A 24024-nucleotide genomic window follows, 5' to 3' on the forward strand; every position below is an offset into this window, starting at 1 on the left:
CCCTAACATTTGCACCCTAGTGCTGAAAGTTAAACAACCATACTCTTCTAAAAGTGGCTAAAATTGGATCCATCACTGATATTAGTTCACTAATAATGCACCACGCAAGTGTAGTGCTATTGTTATTCTATTGCAGTATTTGGTTCAGTCATTAATTCTTAGAGCTGAATACTGTGAAAAGGGTCAGTCAGTTCCCTGTAATCCCCAGCAGACCTCAGTGCTAACAAAAACAGTTCGAAGGCACTTGGTGTTCCTTGCCTTGAGAGTGGGAGTCATATGTCAGGTGTGTACAAAGAGCTCAGCAGCTGTACAAAACTGACTGCCTTTTGTTCTTTTTTTGTGTAAACTGCCTTTCCCTGCTGTTTACCAAAGAACGACAATATGATGTTTATAGATACAGTTTTAGCTTTTCTGAAAAATAAAAACAAACAGTCACACTCAAGTTAAACTAAAGGTTTAGGAGTGTTGAGAGTCGAGGCGTTCTTAAAGGAGCCACCCTTCTGTGAAATTATTTTAACCAATCTGTCAAACATCCAACAGCTTTGTACAGTAAACCAAGCAAGGGTCTGGAAATTGAAATGATTTAACTAGCCAGAAAAAATGTCATTTGTATGACTGGAAGTCTTCCTTTGTACTGAACACTATCATTATATGAAAAAGAAATGAGCTAAACAAGGGATTTCTATCTAGTGACCACAAAAATAAACCACTTTAAATTCATCATTATCTGAAAATGCATTCTGTAAGTCAATAATAAGTGAATGATGCAGAAAAAAGAACATGGATTTATTTTGAAATACTTTACTGATCTCTTAAAATATAGAAATTAGAACGTGTAGAAAATGCAGAAATGATCAAAGTATGTTACTACATCTAAAAATACTACAAAAAGAGGTAGGTTTGTTAGTGCATTTAGTGTTTATGAAACTGTTTGCCCCTGAGCAGTAAAGATGGCAGCAGGAGACCTACATAATGAGCACTGAAAAGGTGAAGAAAATGTTAAATCCTAAGCCAAATTTCCAAAAAGAAATATATTTGTTTAGTTATCTCACCACACTGAAGCCTACACATGTATACAGGCCATGATTATGAAGTTATTTACATAGCATTCATATATGATAAACTAACAACAAGCAAACAGTAGTAGTGCCTTGAAATGCAACACTTTCTATGCGAATCAGTTATGTAAACATCTTGGAGAATAAGGTTTCAACATGAAAACAAGACATGTACTAGCATAAATGTCAGTCCCTATTGTTTAAAAACAGATAAACATCTCACTGAAGGAATGTTCAAATAAAACATGGGTGACTGAGATCAAATGTCACAAGATGGCAGCTGTAAGTGATCGGCATCTCCGGGAAAATGTTCAGGCCTGCTGCGAGATGACATCTGTGTGACAGTCGTCTCTTTAGAGATCCCTTTTTTTTTTCTTTTTAAATCTTGTATTTCATCTTCCCACTTTCACTGATCACACAGATATGCTGGAAAAGAAGAAGAACAGCAATAAAAAGGCTGAATTTTACAGTTCACAGTGAAAATATTTACCTATTTTGAGCATGTATGATGGTCAGGAAAACAACAGTACACATTCATCTTCTCTCTCCTCTTTCCTGACTTACATTGAGATCTCTAAAGTACTCATTGTAGTCCAAGGCATACCCAACCACAAAGCGATTGGGTATCTCAAAGCCGACATCTGCAATCAAAGACAAAGAGGAACATTAATTGTATTTCCCCGGTCTACTGACTCAGACTAACAAGCTTCAACAGTTGTATTGAATGAGAACAAACTACTGACTCATAAACTCATAAAAAGGGTTGGTCAGGTACATACAGTCAGGAAGACATGCTGAATTCTGTGGCACTCGCTTCACCAACAATCTGGAAAAACAAAAGCAGACATTGTAGCATCAGATTACTCTTTCTACCTGTTGCAAAGGGTGTCGTAGGCTGGTGAGAATTTTGACACAATTAGAGCTGAAACCTGTGTCGCTTATTCTTTGTTTCTGTCTAGACTGTAAGACAGAAACTAAGTGATTCATAAAGCAGGACAAGTGGGCTGGTTTGGTTTTGAAGTATTTGCTTCCCTAACTTACCCTGCTACTTTGATCATTTTGGGCCTGAAGGCTTCAACATGCTTCAGGAGAGCATTCATTGTTTTTCCGGTGCCTACGATGGCCTGCAAAGGGAGGGAAAGATAAAAAACTGGACTGAGAAAGCAAAAGAATGTTAAAACGGAAATGCAGAAAATAACACATGTATGTGTACAAGTAAAAAGGAAGAAGTTGGTCACACTGGGCTTGTGTTGCATAACAGTTTCTGGGAATTCTCTAAAAAAAATGTAACTAAAAGGGGAAATTAAAAACCAAATAGTGATTTGTTACTTACGAAGCTCTGACCTCTTACATTAAGAAGAGGTAACAGTAGTGGTTGAATGCAGCCACAGGAGTATGCTTTGTTATCTTTGTCTCATACATTATGTAGGTCAATAAGCCAATTGTATAAAATGGATTGCACTGACACAGTTATGCTTAACATTTTTTTCTTGTGACAGCCATAACATATGTGAAGAGAGAGCTGGGGTGTCCTGTTTCTTCTTTAAAGCTATTTAAATGATAGCATAAAAGAAACATGGAAAAGCATTGGATTTGCTTTCCTGCCATTTCAAAACATACACACAAAAGCTAACAGATTAAGTTTTTGTAGGTTTAAGCTTTACCTTAAAAATACAGTTCTTTAGTGTTTTCTGCCAAGTGTGACTTGCTTCAAGTAGCCTTTGTTTAAAGGCTCTTGTCCAACTATATTCCCTTGACTCACACATGGTCACCAGTCAAGAGTTAGTCATTATGATTGAAAACATTCAAGATGAAAAAGGATTCTTCTTTTACCTCTAACACACAGGGCAGACTTTAAATCTATATCTTTCTAGGAAAGACTATTTCTGGACTTCATAGAAGCTCCCATAAGGTCTAAAAGACATTTAAACTTCAGTCACTGTACTTTAGTGTATTTAAACCTGCATTATTTATTATTTTGCTACTGTGAAGCTGAACAACAAGCTAAACACTACATAGATTTTTTTGGCTAGCATGTTAGCAAACAGTTTGGCAATTTTGGCAACTCCAGCATATTTGCAGTCATGTCTCTGTTACTTAAATGTCAGTCACTCTTTTTAAGTTGTACTTTCTTTGTCTGGGGTAAGTATCTTGTTCTAATGCTCTAACTAGCTAGTAGCAAACTGTGTAGCTAACTGAGCCGAAAAACTAGCAAATGAAAGGCTGAACCCGAGCTGTTTTTTCTTGCACTGTAAATTCAAAACTAAGAGCTGGATCAAATGGATCAAATGTTCCTTCAGGTTGAGCTTACAGTTTGACTGTTATAATGACAAACTACTTTCCTTTATAAATGACCATTTCAAAAGCTATATATTTGAATATACTGTTGCAATGTTTTATGTTGGTGTACCTCTTCTGGACAGATGTGATACTGAATAAAGTACATAGCAAAACACAAACTTTTCAAAACGATTCACTTGAAGTTTCACAATATCAAAATGTCCATTACTTGTTGCAACAGAAGCTTCAGTCAATACATGACCATGGGGCATATCGGCACACAAATGGGCACTGACTGATGACTTAATGTAGATTTCTTTCCCACAAATGTTATTTCTTCCCTAGTGCCTTATAAACAGTACAATTATCATTGATTAGGCTAAAAAGAGAAAGTTATATTCATGTTTAAAAAACAGCTCTCTTATTTCCCAAAAAATAGGTCAGCCACTTAGTAAAGTTTCCTCTGGTCAAACTCAGGTCCTTAAAAAACTTTAAATGGCAGCCTTTTGTCCTGGAATGCCATTGATGGTAAAAAATAAAATTAACCCATATACTGGAGAAGGAAAATAGAGAAGACATGTTTGGCTCACCTCGACAATAAGTACGTTCTTATGAGAGCATGTTGGGAGAGAAGAGGGGGAGAGAAGCAAACAGTTATTCTTGTTTAGAAGCAGATAACAAACTCTGGTATCCTCTGATCAATTACACACACATTCCAGGATAACAGGCACAGACGAATGTGGAAAATAACAGCATCTCATTATACAATTAAAAAGGATTAAGTTATATCACAAGTTTTTTTTGTATAGCGACAAAACTAAATGAAAAGTTAAACTGACATCATCATCTCTAAATGTCTGATAAAGAGCAGATAAAGACTGGACACTATTTAATAGTTAGACTCTTTTTTTTTACTTCAAGATAAGAATAACTTAAACTCCTGTGTAACTGTAGGCACTGTGCTCTAATTCTCAAACAAAGGATTCAGCCAAGCATGTGCTCATGCTTTGTTTAAGCCTCATTATTCACATAGATTTATTTAGAGTGCAGTAAACCCAGGAGAAATACCAAAGAAATACACTGTTTATGAAAGTCCAGGAACAGGGGGAACAGGAGCTATGAATAATATGTTCCTTGTCACTTTTTCCCCAAAACATTGCAGTGTTGTGTCACAAACAGGCGCCTAAATTTAGATGTACATCACAGGGAGCTCTGGGATTTCACACTCACACTTTAAATACTGTGAGCAAAGCAACCGGCAGTGACTCAAGCTTACTACCTCATATCCTATTCATGTTTCAGGTATTTATGCCACGCCTCGCTGCAGGAAACATTAATGCGTGCATGTGTGAGTGCGATCAGCTTGAGGGTGTGTGTGTGTGTGTGTGTATGTGTTTGTGTATGTGTGTGCATATGCGTGTTTGTGACTGGCTGTTCACATCAGCTGATTTATATTACCCAGAAATGCTCTCACTGACTCCTGTAGTAGTGGAGGAGTAATTCATCCCTTTGTACACACACAAAACACACACATACTCACACACACACGAAGATAAGTGTGCCTGCAGACATTCCCACTCTCAGACTATCGCACTGTCTCATGTATTCTAAGTGGACACCTGCTGTAAAAAGACCATATGAAAAATACAAAGTTGGTTAAATGTCTACGTTTCAGGAGTGAAAATAAAATTGAAAAAGCTCTTAGCAAATCAAAGACTAATTAACCATTCTAATACACAATAAATAATTTAGAAATAGTGTTGAAAAATAATTTTTCAGGCAAAATAAAAGCCAAAATGTATCTGGATCCAGCCTTCTAAATGTGTTCATTTAGAAGACTAAATGCTCTAAATGCTGCTTTTCTCTTTTTAGCATGTTACTTCAATACACATATTTGGACTTTGAACTATTTGCCACACAAATCACTGTATAGATGTCTCAGAGAAAAATTCCTTGATAAAAAAGTCAGATTAATCAATGTGAAAAATATGCAAGAGTGGTGGTCCTTATGTTGAAACAACCCAGTCTATAATGCAAGACAACTTCTGTTTCCACTTCTTTTTTTCTGTTTTGGTTTGAGTAAATTTTTTTTTGTACTGACGCACAAGTGTAATGTCTCGTACAAATGTTCGTAGCTCTTTTTACTCGTGACTCCTGTAAACAAAACCAGGCTGACTGTCTTGTCATGTTGTCGTACTTGTCATGTCAGCAAAGGTGAAATGAATTGTTTGATTGAAATTATATTATAGACTAGAAAAGGTAAGATCTGAAAGTGTGGTGAAATACGCAAAGATTAGGGACCAGACATCTCTAATGTTAATAAAGTCATGAGTTGTTCTGGTATTATCTTGTATAATAACCCTTGTGTTCCTGAACTCCCTCTGTCTGTGTCTATGTCTGTGTCTGTCTGTCTGTCTCTGACTGTCTGTCTGTCCGTCTGTCTCTCTGTGTATGTGTCTGTATGTGTCTGTGTGTGTGTGTGTGTGTGTGTGTGTGTGTGTGTGTGTGTGTGTGTGTGTGTGTGTGTGTGTGTGTGTGTGTGTGTGTGTGTGTGTGTGTGTGTGTGTGTTTACTTTTATTGTCACATTCCCTCATATAGTTTCAGTGTTTCCTGTAGTATTTGTTTTTCTTATTCCTTGTTGGTCATGTCTTGTTTTTACTTCCTGCTTTTTCTTACCCTCCTTCATTTATAAAGTTTAAATCTAGCTCCTTGTCTTTGGTAATTCTGAAACCTGACAGATAATTTATTTAAAGAAAATACTTATTTTTCTAATTTTGGCTCCAGAAATTGTTTGACTGTGATTAATCAAAATGGACTGATATGACCATTTATATATTGGAAAAATTGAGTACACTGTATGTGCACATGTTTTAGCTGTTTGCATTACGCATGCATGCACGCAGACCGGTTCACATTTTCAAAACAAGGGGCGTGGTATGGTGTTGATGACATAGTGTTAATACAAGCAGATGAAAAGTGAGCTTGTAACAGCTCCACTGTAATCCTCCTGATCAACTATGATGGCAGGTAAATCCTCGCATTTGCACACATTCTCTCCCCTGAGGTAAAGTAAAAGAGGCCTTAAAACAACAACAGTCAGTGTCTGATCTTTGCTGAGTTTGTCAGAAACTGCCATCTTTGATCTCCTTCGGAAAGGCTGAGGCTTTTCCTCAGAATGGAGAGGGAGAGAGCAGATAATAGACAACATTGCCCTCTATAGGCTAACACCTAGAAACACCCACTATCTGCAAACCATTCTGCAGCGTTTACTTTTAATATTATAAAAGATTTTATAATAATGTTCATCTGGACATGGGCACAATTCGGCATTAAAAGTCAAGCTGTGAATGATGGTATGATGACATGTACCTCAAAGAATCATGAAGCACCATTTGTTTTTATACCCTAAACTGGGACTCACTGGCTGCAAGCTCTGGCAACATTTTTAAGTTATATTTTTTGGCTTTTCCGCCTCTATTGATAGGACAGCTGAAGAGAGACAGGAAATGTGGGGAGTAGAGAGTAAAGGAAGACATGCAGTGGATGGTCGACCGGCCGGGAGTAGAGCCGGCGACACCTCTGCGATGGGGACTATAGCCTATATACGTGGGGAGCTTAGACCACTCGGCCACCAGCGCCCCAGTATTTTGAAAATAAAATTAAAGATGTATCTTTTTAACATAGTTTTTAGTTTGGAGTTATGTTTTAACACAAGTCCATTTTGAATAATACCTTTTGAATTTTTCTCTTTCTGGTGTTTTTTTTTTTTTGTCTAATTTTGACCTTTTTTTTTACATGTAAGTATTTTTACTGTTGTAGTCTTGCAAAATTTGATCAACTGTCGTTTTTTCGCCTTATTTTCCATCTGCTTATTCCTAATTGAAGCACTTTGGGCAACATGTTTGTACAAAGGTGCTTTATAAATAAAGTTGAGTTGAGTGTAGATAAAAAGAAAATCACCTTTCCAGCTAAAAAAGACAAATCCTCTGCTCCAAGTATGTGAAGATCCTCTGTTGACTGGTCATTCTGATGAAAAAGAGATCAAGAAAAAGAAACGTTTGTTTTGTTGTTATACAGTTTTAGAGTAAAGCTAGCCGGGAAAAAAAGTCATCCCAAGGTGTGAGTATAATACCAATCAACAACAGATGAGTATTACTTTAATGTTATGTTAGAGAAGTAGAGGTAGAAATAAAACAATACATTTTAATTATATATTTTTTTTACTGCAGACAGGACCTGTCTCCTATTTTGAGACAAAGTATGAATTAAAGGTTAAAGTTCAGCTCAATAGAATATGATGTCTGTTCTGTATTCTAATTTCTGAGGTATTCCTCTCCTTAGCCTGACCTTTATGGTGGCCACATGAAACAGAACATTCAAGGCAGAGTTCCACAGAGATACCACTGTCATAACACTGAATACAACACAGCACCACACATCTTCTGACTGAGTCATGGGACTCATCCAGAAACATCATGGCAGATGAACTTAAGCTTGAAGAGGGCCTTCAACTCTCACACATTTTAGTTTGAAACAGTGGAGCATCTGAACGCTGTCTGTGTGTTAGCAGCTGGTGGAGGCTCACCAGGTAGCTCTTCAGGCGGATGAAGTGAACCCTCATGGGGATTGTTCGGTTGGAGTTCCGGCTCAGAGCCTTGATCCTGTCCACCAGGTCTGCACAGAACTGATACCCTCCTTTCAGCACACACAGCACCACGATGTCATGGTCCCCGAGGTCATCCATGATGTTTCGGGCCAGACGTTCGGTCCTGGGAACAATGTGAAAAGTGAACTTCCAGTTTGAAACTACAGACAATATCAAGGTCTTATTTCAGCTAACTGCTGCAGTTGTTTGTAAGTCAGCAAACTCCTCATGATGCCTTGTTTTCACTCCTGAGTGTTTTCTTATTGCTTGTTTGCAAGTTTACACATTTTCTTTAAGAAATCACAGCATTTCAGTGCTGGAATTTGGAGTAAAGCCAATCTAGACAGTTGTACATGTTGCAAACAAATATGAGAAATTATAAGCCACACTTTTTTTTAATATTAACATTTTCTGACTAAGCGATTCGTCGATAAATTGAAATAATGGGCGGAAAATGAAGAGTGGAAATAAATAAACAATAGTTAGTTCCCGCCCACAGTTGAGTATTAAAACTACAGATACAGGAATTTACTGTCATTAATCAACATATAGGCACTGTACATAGCCTACATGAGTTTTCACTCAGTCTACAGTGTACCTGTCCATAATGACGCCATGCGGAATGATGACACAGTCCAGATCTCCGGAGTAGTGAGCCGGATAGCTGAACAGGTCTAAACTGTAGCCTGTCCACTCATCGGTAATCTAGTAGGGGAAACAAACGCAAACATTATGTCGTGGTAATCGCATCACTGTCGATCGCCTGTGTAGTAAAACACAACATCAGCCCAAGAGACACATGTGGCTCTACATGCGCAAAGTAGCCCGATTGCGCCTGTGTGCATCCACGAATGAGTGAAGTTTTTACTGCGCGGAGATCACCATGCAGCACTTGTTTTGCATTCAACATCGTGTTTTCTTATTAAATTACCACAATCCCGCCGCTTCCTCCCTCGGATTGGACAGCAGGGTCTGCCATGTTGTTTTCCGCAGCCACAAAAGAGACCCTTGTGTCAGGAAAGTTGTGGAGCAAGCTCAGACAAAACTTTGGCACGGCGAGGAGGGAGGAGGAGCATTAGGGTTGAGAAATGTGAATAGTGTGCACCCCTTCTGTGTTCTGTTATACAGATCTGATACCACTAGAGGCACCAAAACACTGACAAAGACCAAGATCACCCCACTTTTAATCAGAGGCTGTTCATATGGAATAATGGGAGGGAGTTAGCAGGCCAGGAGCTTGGTTTATACAGATGCAAGAAGGATCCAGAGCTTGTTATTATGAGGAAGGCTTATTATTATGAGGAAGAGTCCAGAGTTTAAAATGAAAAGAAAAATCAATAAAAATCACAGTAAACGTAGACAAATCTACATGAAAGCTAGAAGTATTTTACTATTGAGTTGTTATTCTGCAGACCTTGTCATGTGTTGAAATAATGCTGTATGTAGTATTGGAGTTATGTGTAAGGAGCATATTCACACTGTTTTAACAAATATACCATCAGATAGTAAAATCCATAAACATATTATCTTTTTTGGAGTCAGAGATTTTTAATATGTAAAATTTAGTAAACATTACTTCTCAGAAATATCTTATGGTTGTATAAAAGAGCACACATATCCCCTGAGAGCGCCTGTGAGGAGTTTTTATGTGCTTTTAAAACAGACTTAATATTGTTACTTGCTCACAAGCTACACAAGTAAATGAGACCATACTTAAGACATGTAATATATATTTTGTCATTTTTAATTCGGGTAGGTGTCGAAATAATGATACAATCATTTGTCTCTGCAATGACAGTCTATTTTTCATGGTAAAAAATGAGTGATACTTTTGACTGTTGAAAGACAGCAGAATGAACATTTTATTAGGAAACACACTTAACATAAGTACGGGACTAAAGCAGCAAAGAGAAGAGAGTATGACCTTCCAGTTTGTCCACAGGTGTTGCCAAATTTGATACAAATCCAAAGTTCTTCACAGGAGCATTACATAATTTGGAGATATACATTAAAATACTCACCAATATAATTCATACAAACCCAACATTGGAGCATTGCTGCATTTCAAAAGCACAAACATTCACACATTTTGCAAAATAAAATATTCTGCATAGTGAACTGATAGTTTTATTGAAGTTAGAATTGAACTTTCACCTTTTTTTTTACTGATAAAACTTTTAAAAAATATGATCTTTATAGCATGGATGATATTTTTTAAACAATATGTCAACACCGCCATCTTGTGGAGAAGTAAAGTTACCTTCACCCCTTCTGCTTTTGTCCTAATCAAATCATGTCATCTGATTTCCCATATTTTTATGCACACACCCTGTTGTCATTTCTTATCCACAAGAACAAGAGACAGGAAGACACGATGGCCTTTAATGTATGAGTACCAGATCCAAAAATTCTCCTCCTATGCACATAATACACTGTGTTCTGTTATAGTGGTCATGTGGTCAGTTCATCCAGCAGCAGAAGCAGCAGCAGCAGGGTCTGCGCTGTTGTGTCACTGCATATTAGAGCAGTGTGCTGGGTTGGCTGAGATGGGGAGACAGGGAGTCTGGGCCCCCCACCCGTCCTCCTCCACGGCAGCTGTACTTATAAACAGTGTTGTAATAACAGCTGGGGAGGCAGATGTCAACAACAGCATTAGATTTCAATCAACCTGCGCAGTGTCACAACTTCTGAGGTGTACAAACTTTGCTGTGTGACAAACCTGTTAAAAATGTCAGAAAACAGACATAATTCTGGGGAAAACGTATTTCAGTGGATGCTTTTGTTTCAAAGATCGTGACAGTCATAAACACGGGTGCAAGGAGATGTTTTTATTTTCTGAGATGAAGTCTTGTCACAGTGTTTTTGATGGTGAGAGCAGGCCCGGCTCCCTCACTGCCCTGCAGGCACAGAGGAGCAGTCTGGCTTTGGCATTTCACACTCGCTCAGCAGTCAAGGCCTGTGACCGTTGTCATCCGCAGACTCTGCAGCCAACTGCTCCCTCATGCCCTGGCCCCTGTTGTTTGGACGATTATGAATATTCAGCTGTGTTGAAAGTAATTCTGTTGGACATGCAACTGTCCAGCCAGATAGTGTCAGCCGTGTTGTTTGTTGTATCTCACACAAGAGGACGCGAACATCCCTCTACTTTCCTATCACATTCTGATATGTTTGATGACACAAATTGACCCAAATACAAATGGGTAAGTCGAATAAGAGGAAAAAATATTCACACATTTACACTTCTGCAATGGGTGAAATGTACTACATTAGCACATAAGCTACCTATGTATGCACAACAAGGCTTTAAAAATTGATCTTAAAAACAACCCCACAATACTTTTCTGCTGCAAGAGGAGCACCAGGTATGAACTAATACACTGCAGAAAATAGTCTCTGACAAATAAATATTTAGGCTTGGTTTGTATGATTGCTAAGAACTACAATGAGCATCTTTGAAAATTGTTGTGTCTTTTTAAAAACGTAACATCTCTATGTTTGTGAGCAGATTTTTTTAAATCAACCCTCCAGCACGAATTAATTGATTTGGGGTTAGGTTAAAATAGACAATGTGAACATTTTTGTATGCTTCCTTCATGGGATTTGTTTATATTATCATAGAGAAAGATTGTCCCCGGTATGTTATACCCTGTATCATGTCAGACTACATCATGAAAATGGAGAAAACCTCAGTTGTAATGTGACTCTGAATGTTTGCTTGCTCACACACTTAATTTACTGTTAACTGCAAGTATGAGAGCCCATCCAAAATTAGTGATATCTGTCCAAGTACCTCTTTAACATTCCAAACACATTTAAAACTTGACAAACACTGACTTAAAGAGACTTTGTCTTCCTATCTCTTTTACAGCTGATGTCTTTCTGCTGTTATAATGCAGTGTGCAAGTTGTTTTTCCAGAGTGTTTGAGTGCTTGTCTGAGTGCATGTGCACTAATATGTTGGACAGGAGCCATAATGGAGCGCAGGGACACGCACGCACAGCCATAAAAGGCTCGGTGTCTGCTGGCAGTCACTAACCTTGGTTGACTTTCAGTGACTGCGATCACCGTCGTCCCGCTGATGCCTTCATGTGAGGCTGAACACACTGCGGAAAGTCTTTGCTCAATCGTAAACTCCACATAAAGAATGCTGATGTTTGATCCGGCTGTAATACGTATAATTTTTTAATGTGACGAAAACCCTTTCAGACAAAGTAAGTCAAGCACAATGGTGCACATTAACAAATGTAGAAAGTTCTTGAGCTAATTTACAAGAGAAGGAAGGAAAAGTGGAAGCCTACATTAAGTATACCATTAAAAAAATAACAACATAAAAAACAAACAGGCAACACAACAAAGAGTTTATAAACAATGTTAGGCTGCTCAGAAAAGCAATGAGTTGACATGATGACCTGTCTCTTCTTTAGTACTCAATGGCTAACGTTTCAAATGTTCAAAAATGTTTCATACTGAATATCAGTTTGGTAGTCGTAAGACAAATAGGAACCTAAATGTGTTAAAACTGTAATGACTGTTTGGGTATCAAAACTGCATTTCCAGCATGAAAACATTTGGATTTATATGTAAAGAAATGTGTGACAAAAAGGTGAAATGATACATAATGAGTAGCATCCAGTACGTCCTGATGTTTTCTAAGGGTGACGACGGATGGCTCCATCCTCCAAAAGCATTTCCGGACCGGTGCTGAAGATAAGGGAGCAAGGATCCACTGAAATCTCCTTTACTGTAATGACTTCCACGTGTAAGTGGACTGTGGTTCATATATTGTCAAACAAACCCAGTTATACACATTCTTGACAAACTTTCTTCTCTGTAGAAAGTCATATTTCTGTGAGCAACATAGCTGGACAGCAGAGGATAGCATGTACAAAACGAGATATTGCCGTTGAATATTTGTTGAAAGAATATATTAAAACTGGCTTTACAATGACAAACTTCTTTGACAGTTTTGTTTTGGTTACATCAGCATTTTGGCGTTGTCGGAAAAAAAATGTTGCACTGTTGGTGGAAAATAAAATATCACCTAGGTATTAAAATAAGGCAAAAAAAAAAAAAAAAGTGAGAAACAGAGCAACAAGGCAACCTTTTAGTTTTTCATCTGTGAATTCTGCAGTTTTGTGAATGTAACTCTACCAACATGCTGCAGAACCAAAACAGCAGAGGGAAAATGACTAGTTTTAAAGTAAATACAACCCCCTTCTGAATAAAAATGTGCAGCTTGCCGATTTCATGACAAGTATTTCTTTATTGTTTTACAGATAACATACTTCACAGGGTTACCTTGGAGGTAAAATCTCCTCTGTTTTGACTCGTCAGAGACAGTGGGGAAGATGAACATACTTTTATCAAGCACACATTGTAAACAACTGAGCAATATTTAAGTCTAAATGGCGTACCATAGAATAGGTGAGAGACAACAAAATGTAAGTAAGAAGATGTGCCTCCAGCTTGCAAAGACAAAAGTTTCATTTTTACAAAACAAATAATGGTCACTGACATATTTTTCTACTTTTTAGTGGCTGAGAGGTAGAATGAAGTATTTTCAGTTAAAACCAATGATTGGATTTATTCACTTTATCATAACATTTCAACATTATGAGTGAAAACATTATGAGCAAAGAAGTAACCCCAGCCCTCTGCATATAATGTGAAATCTGTACAAACGTCTTCATTGATTGCTGTTGTTTGAATGTTATCTTGAAACTTTTTGTTTGTATCCCAAATGTCCAAAGTTATTCGCAGAGGAAATATGATTAATTTTTTTCTGGTTAGGATTTCACAGTACCTCTCCAGACTGTGGGACGGTAAATTCCTTTGTTTAATACTGTGAATAAGAAGGTCAGTCCATGTTTTAATGTGGAGATGAGGGGTGGAAATGGATATATTCAGTTGGAAGTATCTGAATGAACACTCCCGGGTCCTTCTGTGGGCGATGTCACTGACGAAGGAGTTGGAGCATCTTGCCAGCCACCGTTTGTCTGTGAAAAGAAGACAGGGAATAATTAGCGTGATGGCAACACATTTATCTTTATGATAAAAAGCTGCTGTAGATTTTTCTTGAAAACTCCTGAGAGAGACATTTGTTTTGTGTACACTGTAAAACATACTGCTATTGTACTAACAAAGATACCAAATGTGGACCAATCTAAAGGTAGTCCCAAATAAATGCATGTTTTATTCATGCTTGAGGAAATTTTGCTATATTTTAAAAGCTGATCTTGAATACATATTCACATGTGTTAAAACTGTTGTAATTGGGCAATAGAGCAGAGAGCTTAACTACAATGATGGCTGTGACTGTATGAAAATAAATGTTAAGAATAAATGTGTTTTTGTGTCTCTCTGATAAGTGTCACATTTGATTTTGCGCAGCGATGTCTTCTTTCCTTCCATTAAAATATTCTAGTGTTTCCTATTCTATGTGAAATGAGAAAGGAAACACTTAAGCACCATTCTTAGCATTTCATGAATTAGACTGGCTCTTATCATGGCTGCCACTCACATGAGATCATCAATTGTATAAAAAGATGGCAACACAACAGCTTGCCAAAAGTGCAGCCAAAACCTCTAGAACTCCCTCTACTGACTGACTGCAGTTTAGGTCATAAAGCCTTCTCCATGTAAACATGGAGGACATGGGTCAAATGTTATAATCAAGACACGTGTGGAATAAATTACTCTTTAACATGGATTTTGTCTTTATCCTTAGTTCTTATCATACTGATTTATTTAGAAGTGTTCCTTTTTTCAAAGAAGTTAAGTTTTGATTGGTGATTTGACAATAAAAATAGGATTTAATGCCATGACTGTCAGCTTTGTTGACGAATTTGGCTCCTGTGTGTAATAGATTAGCAGAGTGGATGAAGGAATGACAAGAGAATATGGAACTAGCACAAGCAGAACAATAATGGAATTTTGTTCAACAGTAAATGTCCACTTCAAACAGACTCCAGAATCTGTTAGTTTTTCGACAAGTTAAATGTGTGTCATTTTTAGCCAAAGGAGCAGGTTGTCAATACCCTGGCCACACCAGCTGGTCCCTACTACTCAGACTCCGCCTCTAAATGAGGTCACCAGTGCAAGCTCAGAACACCTGTCATGAGGTGTTTTGGCTTCACTTTTGTACAGTTTAGAAAGTTGGAAACACCTGGTCCATTTTTATATACAGTCAGTGTTTGAGATATTTTCAAGTCATTTTTCACACTTAGTGAAATCCATAATCAACTGCAACTAGTATAAGATCATAGTTACATACTAACATCAGCCTTATCATGACATTGAAACGAATAAAAGAGGATATAATAGGGTATTACATTGTATGCTCATAACTTACTGTGTATTGCCTTTAAAACAGAAATGAGGACAGCAGCGTTAATCTCAAGTGCTAGATAATCTAGTCAAAGAAGCTAAATTCATAAAATATACCAATAAACATTGCTGCTATCTATGCAACTGCTTTTGTGTAGTTAACACCTGAACCCTGTGCAGCTGATATAATGTGTTGTTAACAAAAAGGCTGAAATTCAGAACACACAAACCCTTCATATATCTCCCTGAAATAGTTAATGGGAGAATAAATTATTACAATAAAGAATGCTCTTTAAAATAGAGGCCTTCCTAAAATCATGATAAAAGCTTGACTAAAGACCATTAAAGACATTAATTGCCTTTTCCACGCAGTTAGTGAGAGCGGGGAACGTGCTTTGGCAGCCTCTTATTTTCAAACCCTGTTATTTAGTGTAAAGACTTTCTGTCATCTTATTCAGAGGAGAAATAGAGAGAGAGAGGGAGAGAAACATTTCCAGTCTTTGAGGGAGGCAACACCCACTAGCAATTTGAGGATCATAATTGCTGTTCAAGGATAAAGAGGTGAACCATGAGAGTTTGGTCAGTGGATCTTAGAAAGGAAAAATATCATTGGGGCTAAACAATAATAATAAATTCTGGCATCAACACTCCATTTACAGGCCTTTCTGAAATGCTGCATTTTTTGTTTTTAAGTGTATTTACTAATAAAGAACTAAAGCTGTTTTAGTCACTTGAGAATCTGAAATGGTCAGTTTGATAAAGATAAATGTGGAGCATTTTAAAATACACACATGCATGATATCTTGAGTATAATAGTGTGACTGCAGAGATTTAGAACGGACAGCCGGCTCATTGATTGGTTTGACTTTAGTTTAAATATATTAATCAAACCAAAGTATGATAGAAAAAATTTTCTTAATTTTTAGCCCCACTGTCAGAGTTATCTTCCTGTTGGTTTGAAAATTATTTATCAAACAGATCACATTGTGTGCAGGGGGGAGGCATCGCCTTTGGATCTTTTGAAATGATAAATGGCGCGCCTAAGGGCTCAATCTTGGGACCACTGTTGTTTACAATTAATAAAAAAGTATTTGTCATGATGTTCCTGATGCATGTTTTCAATTTTATGCAGGTGATACTGTTGTTTCATGCTCCCCTCATACATAGTATCAGGCTTTCTACCACTCACAAGATTCTTTTGATACTGTACCACACACTTTAAGTGTGTTAAGTGAGTTAAAATAGATCTTAAATCATAATACAGAAAAAAAACATTGATTTAAAAACTACTACCAGAGTATTAATCTTCTAATAGATAACTGGTGTTCTTAATCAATGATTGACCGTCTTTTTAGCTTAATATAACAACTTGTAAAGAGTTGAAGCTGCTGCTGTGTTTTTTTATTTTAGACGCAAGTCATGTAAGAAAAGACTTGTTGCTGCTGTATGTCCCCCTGATTGCCTATGGTAACATTTGCCACTTCTCACTGCCTTCATTCTATGGATTGCATATACCATGGAGCATTGAGGTTCAGTAAAAGTCTCAGACCCCAACTCATCACTTCTCCCTGCATCGTCTGGCCTGCATCGCCCCTTAGACTTAATCATTGGGGTGTCTTTATTTAAAAGACAATACTGAAATTGCTTCCCTCTTATTTATGTCATTCTGCTCATTTGAAAAATGCTGGCAGCTACAGTCTTAGCCCTGCGACCCATTTACTGAACTTATTTTTGCATTCAGTTCCAAGAGTGTGTCTTGAAAAGGATTTTGGTCTTAAGGAGCTGGTCTCTTTAAATGTTTTACACTGAAGCATTGGAGGAAGATGCATAAAATTGGAGTTGCTTTGACTGGTGATAATTTGTTATGTGATCCAGGATATGTTGACCTGAGTTTGTAATCATTCTGTGTTGTTTATCTGTTACTTTGTTAAAATGTGCTGCTGATGATCTTAACAAGGACGCTCTTATTAAACAGATTTTAAATCTCAACAAGGCTTTCCTGCCTAATCAAAATTTAAATTAAAAAATTAAAAAAATGACCACTCTTTTAAGGATCAAAATAACAGTTAGATAACACAGCTATTTGTTCTCTAGGAAAAAAAGTACTCTTGAAGAAATCAGAAAGATGTTTAACATCATATGCAACTGTTCTAAAGGGGTGTGCAGAATTGTTAAAGTTTTATAACCATCTGAATGAGATCTGAAAAAAACCTGTGAAAATATAAGTATGCAATAAGTAATCAATAAAGCAGTGAAGCAATCAGAAAATATATTATCTAATAAATGTGAAGAGTCTTAAAAGATGTTGGGAATACTTCAGAAAACTGTTAAGTTTTATGTAACCTCCTCTTGCCTTTTTTAGAGATCACTAAATAACTTACTTTAAGAGTGTTTGCTGCTTAGCCTTGTGATTCCAATGTATTCATTACACATGTGAGGCACACATAGGGACTAAATGAAAATAGTGTGAAGATTAATTTCATTTTTGCATTTGAAAATATGCTTAATCTCCAGCTGAGCCTGTTGTCGTCTGTAACTGAGTTGATGCATCCGTGTACTTATTTTGGCACGAGAGGTGTTGCAGGGCGTGCTGTCAGTGCTGCTGTCCCTGTGGATGAATGATCTGACCAATGTGCTTGGACTGTTAGCCCAGAGCCGCGCTCTCTCTGTCCCTGTGACTGTCGTATTGATTCTGCTCAGCCCCGCACAGCCTGTCGCTATAGATCTACATGCTAACGCACTGCCTCCAGTGTTTGCTTGTCCCGCCCTGCCAGCCTGGCCCGGCCTGGCGGAGAGAACGAGATAACTGGCCCCGCCTTTGACAGCCTAGTTAAAGAGTTATTTCAAGAATAAGCGACTGGGAACTTTTTTATTTTATTGAAGGGGGGGCAGGAGGTATGATTTGTCCTTTGGTGCCAATGTGAGAGCAGCGTTTGGGGGAAAGATGACACCTGTGTCCTTGTTGCTGTCGACTGCAGGTGTCTCGCTAACGCTAATATCCTTCGACAGACTAGGAGCGTGTCCAGCTCCTCAGCCCGGTAGCTGCCTCATTGCCTGCCACCTAGGGCACGACTGGAGCAGGAAGAGGGAGGGAGGCGGGGGCAACTGGTTGGACAACAGCCCAACCCCTGCAAACTCTGCTAAGTGGCATCCCAGCGTGTGCACACAGAATTACACAATGTTACACACATCCTGCAACTGGGGGATCAGTTCAAAACAAGACAGCACAGACAACATAGAGATGGACAGAGGAAGATTGTTTACAGGTCTTACGTTGATGCCCTGTGGACTGTACATCTGGCTGGCTGCGAGGCTGTCACTGTATCCTCCGGTCTGGCTGATAACATGGCGAAGAGTATCCACCTGGAACAGCGGGGACACACAGACAAAAGAAGGCCTGGTCAGACAAAAGCTTGGGATAACAAAGACAGCCAGGCACAAGGAAAGGTCAGTCTGATAGTGAAAGGGTAGCACAAACTGGAAAAGGTTACAAACAGTGAATCAGGATGATTTGGCTGCTATTACAGGCTTGATAACAGAGGTTGCAAAATGACAGAAATACAAGAAACAAAAAGCTTTCAAGTATCTAATTATGGATGTTTATGTACTTGTGGGTAAACCATAAATCAAAATCAGACATGAAAACAATACTTCACGACTTCTTTTTTAAATGTTGCAACAAATTAGGCTCATTTCTACCGTAGATGCAGACACAGAGAAGGTTTTTAGCCGAATATGCTGCCAAATTAAATATTATAACAACTGAGTTGTTACATTATTTAGTTCTGAAAAGTTACCTCCAGTAGCAAATTATTCACAGATTCACTTGAGAAGGATACACTGTAGCTTTTGGCAGAGCAGATCGCCTGGATATGCATGAAAACACACCTGCCATATGGATTCCACAACAAATAAGACCTGTCTACTCAGGAGGCCAATTTACTCCAACTTTTCTCTTTTGCTTTCTTTTAATTGTGCAGCCCTGAGAGCGAGGACATGTCTGATATGTTCAGAAAAAAGACCCCTTTCAAAGAAACATGAGTTTCACTAATTAAAGGCCGACCTTGTAGACCTCTTTACCTCCTATAAGGGCGTGTTTTTTTTGTTTTTGCATATTCATGAAGACCTAAAGCGTTTGGAGAGCTGATGTGAACAGAAAAGGGGGTCGGTGTTGAGGGGGTGAATGGAGAAATGTTGCCAGAGTGAGGAGAGCATCACCACGGGTGGTGATTCCTTAATCTGTGGTGAGAGTTGTAACACTCAGCAACACACTGCGCTGGTCATCACTGTCCACTGGGGCAAGGTCAGGGAGCCGCAGTGCACCGGTGGCTATGTGAACTCTTGTCAGGAGCACTGATGAGCGTTGCACCGTTTCCAAAACTGTCTGCAGTTGTCTATTCAACTGAGGCTTGACAATAGCTTCCACATTAAAGAAGAGCTCCAGGCTAAGAGTAACCTCTGCTACACTGTGTAGGTCAATTTAGTGCTGCACATCCAGACTGGACAGTGGTTGAACAATTTGATATGCAATCTTAAGATGTTGCAACCTTTGGCTCTTGTAGGACACGCACCTGGGATTGTATGTTGGCCCCAACCTGCCCCCCTTGGTATGAGTCCCCATTGAGGGACTGCACACTCATGAACAAGTCTCCGGAGTTTGACATGTTAAAAGAGCCAGCAGAACCTGAGAATACACAGAGGCAGATAAGAAGAAAGAGAGCGAGAGAGCAGGACAAGGAGAGGAGAGGAGAGGAGAGGAGAGAGAGCAAAGAAAGGGAGGAGGAGAGGAAGATAAAAAGGAGTTAAAATGATCATGCACAAGCAAAAAGTGCATTAAAAGGGTTAGTTTGGGAGGGCAAAAGGAAGCTTTTCCTATAAACCTGCACTCTAGAGAAGCATATTAAAATGTCACTGGAGCATAATTTAAGAGGAAAAATCCTCCAACAAGAACCACGAGACAGATAATCATCATAAAACTGTTTAAGTCCAGTTTAAACAAGCTTTATGGATTGTGTTGCTGTTAAATGTCCGTGCTGCTAGTGTTTCATTAAGGAAGTAATAATTGATCTGCAGGAAGACCCAAAGAATGTCTTCGTCCTTTAATGGACCCCAGCTCCCCAGATGTAAAGAGAAGCATGGCGTAACTTGATTTCAACACCCGGTCCTAATCCAATACAGTGGCGGCGTCTCTATATGACAGAAGACTCGGCATGCCCTCTCAGCAGCTTAATGGCATGCACAAGGTCAACCGGACAAGAGGCAGGAAAAAATTAACGTCCACGAGACCAAGAGGTCAATAACAGAGACAGAGAGAGAGAAAATGAGTGAGAGAGTCAGATGGACAAGGAAGAAATGAAGGAGAAAAAATGAGCAAGAAGCCACATCATGTTTCCAGGTTAGTTGAGTAGAGGACAGGCTTTCTGTTAGTCTGAATCAAACCATACCAGAGACTGAATTCTTGAGTTTAGGCTCAGGTATGAGAGCAATAATCTGTGTCTGCTCTGTTGTTTAAAGACTATTCTTTACTTTCTGCATATCCAGAGCTTCTTTTAAAAAATCACTGTGATGACTTTGTGGTTTGGCTCACCTGCTGAATTAGGAGTTGACGGCGAGTTGGCCTGGCTGCCCTGAGCAGAGACACTGGTGGCGTTGACTGCGGTCCTCGCTGCGTACATGTTGGCCTCTTCCTGGAACTTGCCAATGTTTTTCTTGTATCGGATTCTCTTGTTCCCAAACCAGTTTGATACCTGACAGAAATGACAAAATAAGATAGCTGCATTGTTAGACATTTAACATATGTATTTGCACATTTTTGGCAAATATGTTAGGCACTAGTTTTTGTGACTGCTGTGACATAATTGGTTCCTAAATAGACTTATAAACTTGAGGCAGATGCTACTATTCAGATAGTTACAGCTTTTCACATATGATAAAAAAATAAATGGTTACAAAAGTGTTGTTGTTTTTGCAGCCAGTAATCTGTTGCTCTATTCCCACATGCACTAAACTTCTGACAACTTCCTATTATTTTTAGGCAGGGCTGCATGTGTGAACATACACAGCAGAATTTTCCCCCTGACTTGACCCAGACCTTTTTCCTGCCAGCCCCCCGATGTGAACACTGCAGGTAAGAGGCAGGAACATTCCCTGCAAGCAAGTGGCAGGAGGTGGTGATGTTTATATCATGTGACAGGCACAGTCTCCTGGCATGATGAAGCTGCTCCATACTCTTTTCTATTTGACAGCATGTTTTGTTGTTGATACATTTAGTATATCTGTTAACTTAGCACTGACAAAAAGGAAGAACAACTATCATTACATTAAACTTTGTGGCATCCCCTGGTATCTTGGATATGTTGTAAACATTATATGGTGACAACCACAATGTCCTTTTAACTTCATGTCCTGGCTCCTTAGCGACAAGTGTAACAACTTTGGAAAATTTCAGGGGCAGGGGGTCCTGAAATTGCTGACATTTCAGGAGTACATACATGTGAAGCATACTGTTACATGATACCCGTAGGGCTGTCAGCATTGATTGCTAATCCCCATGAGTGATTATTTAAATTGTGTTCTAATTTAGTCTTCAGTAATTTGTGTCCCTTTTGGCTTGCCATAGATCGGCTGCCGCAGTGTCTTCCTTCTTATTTCCTTGCACAGAAAGCTTCGATAATTTAACATATCAATAACAATGCTTTTCCTGTTAGGAAGGTTATTTTAAAAATACAGTCAAATAAAATCCAAACTCAGTTATGATATATACTTTTGTATACATCAGAAAGCAGATGTAGTATACAGTGTAATTTAAAACATGTTTCTGGTATGAAGTGATTTTTAATTCAGATTCTCTTGAGTCAGAGTCGATTTTTGGAGTGTAAACCTGTCCTTTGACAACTTTCTGACTTTCTGAATCCAACATGATATATAGAACAGACATCATCAACCCCCCTTTCTACAATCAATTTAAATCAAATCATTTAAACAATACATGGCACAATCTTTGTGTATTTTGGGTACCTGTGACACTGTGATACTGCACTTCTTGGCCAGCTCTTCTTTGGCCTCCTCACTGGGATAAGGATTACTGAGGTGGGAGTAGAAGTACTCATTTAAGATCTCTGTTGCCTGTTTGTTGAAGTTCCTCCGCTTTCGTCTGTAGAGAAAGAAAAAGAAAGGAGAATGAACATTTTTGATGTGAAAAGCTCAATTCTTCTCTTACACCTCTACAGAATATTCTAGTTTGTCTGACAGAAGAGGGCAATTATTAAAGCTATTAAAACACCTTTAGAAAAAAAAGTAACAAACAGAGAAATACTCAGGAACACAGCAGAATCTGAAATGGAAGAAATTAAGCAAAAACAAAGAGCACTTTGGAGCACAATGTATCAAGACCAGATGATAAATGTGTTAGTTTTAGTTGCCCACGAGGACACACAGACCTGGCGTCGAGGAAGCGTGAGCGAAGGATCATGACGGCCTCGCAGGTGCTCTGCTTCAGCTGCATCTGGATAGAGCTGAACTTGCGGTGGATGATGCTGACCATGCGCTCAATCTCTTTGGGCGAGATGGGTCGTGTTCGAGACTGCTCCCTCAGCAGGTTCATCACATGGGTGGTGAACTCATTGCACGCCTGGATGCACAGACAGACAGGATTCAGAGAAAGAATAACTACTGCGGAGGCTCGACAGCTTCACACTGAAGAAAAAGAAGAAATTGGATTCTAGAGAGGCTGAACCTTCGCTGCTAGGCCTCAGCCTCGTAGAAGCAGCGCTGACAGTGTAACAGCAGCAGTGTTAGAGGTAATAAGAATAGTCTAAATTAAAGCAGCAGACACAGTGCGATGTTTCACGCCAAATAAACGTAGTGGTGGAGTCACACGGCGGAGGCAGCGATACTCGCGCTGCTCTGAATATTAAAAAGACTTCTCTTCAATGGCAGAGAAAATGTGACAAGTGAAGAGAAATCTAAAATGACAGCAGGCTTTCAGTCCCGTTAACGTTCAAGAGGTTTAAACTGTCTCCCTCTCTTTTCACTCCATCTCTCAGTCTACCTCGTTCTCTCTCTGTCTGAATCAGTCACTGGATATGACTGCGTTCAGAGTCAAGGTGTCTGTTGCTTGTCAACACTGGGGTTACGTCAGTCAAAGTGATGCACCAAGCAGCCGTTCTGCTTGCACACACACGCCAGACACTACTCACTCATACACGCACGCGAGGTGTACGTAGCGCGGTGACACAAAAAAAGCTCAGGTGTGTATTGAGCGTGACAGTTAGCGATGACTAGCCTTCCTCTGAGAAGATGACAAACCAAGAACGCTCTGACTTTCGAGGGACCGACAAAGAAAAGAGCTGGTGTGTGACTGATGTAATGGCTGCTTGTCTCTAAAAGCTCAGCTTGTCATGAGTTAGCTAGTGAGAACTGAATTCAAAAACATTATAGTTCATTACAGATTCTCAGAAAAACATATGATCCATTATATGACATCATTCCAATTTAGGCTCTCATGGAGTGCAGAGCAGTTACTAACAATCAGTTTGAGGTCAAATGTCAGGCTGAACTCCTATTAATTGACCATGTACGTGGCAAATCTCAGGAGTCCCAACAGAGTATTACCACAATATCCTTTGTCTCAACAAAGAGGAAAGTACAAGTTTTTAAACACAATCAACGTTAGAGCATGTTTCTCTTTCATCCAGATCCTTCCTCACTCAAAAC

General features: G+C 38.9%; 2 protein-coding genes across 2 annotated transcripts in view; both read right to left on the reverse strand.

The window, feature by feature from the left end:
- Positions 1–785: 785 nt before the first annotated feature.
- prtfdc1b (phosphoribosyl transferase domain containing 1b) lies at positions 786–8963 on the reverse strand. The gene is made up of 9 exons (XM_034703771.1): positions 8916–8963; positions 8583–8689; positions 7925–8108; positions 7300–7365; positions 3929–3946; positions 2100–2182; positions 1838–1884; positions 1623–1699; positions 786–1484 (listed from the first exon to the last, which is right to left on the reverse strand). Exons 1-9 carry the CDS (start codon positions 8961–8963, stop codon positions 1437–1439), a joined length of 678 nt encoding a protein of 225 aa, XP_034559662.1. The 3' UTR covers positions 786–1436.
- A 4263-nt stretch (positions 8964–13226) lies between these two features.
- pbx1a (pre-B-cell leukemia homeobox 1a) overlaps positions 13227–24024 on the reverse strand; it is a 91089-nt gene continuing 80291 nt past the window's right edge. The window contains exons 7-12 of the mRNA XM_034703807.1: positions 22749–22939; positions 22327–22462; positions 20897–21056; positions 19881–19993; positions 18583–18672; positions 13227–13979 (exon numbers count right to left, since the gene is read on the reverse strand). Coding sequence (XP_034559698.1) covers positions 13887–13979; positions 18583–18672; positions 19881–19993; positions 20897–21056; positions 22327–22462; positions 22749–22939 — 783 coding nt within the window. The 3' untranslated portion in view covers positions 13227–13886. The remainder of the gene's footprint in view (positions 13980–18582; positions 18673–19880; positions 19994–20896; positions 21057–22326; positions 22463–22748; positions 22940–24024) is intronic.

The sequence above is a fragment of the Notolabrus celidotus genome, chromosome 15, assembly GCF_009762535.1.
Source record: "Notolabrus celidotus isolate fNotCel1 chromosome 15, fNotCel1.pri, whole genome shotgun sequence".
In the NCBI taxonomy this organism is placed as follows: Eukaryota; Metazoa; Chordata; class Actinopteri; order Labriformes; family Labridae; genus Notolabrus; species Notolabrus celidotus.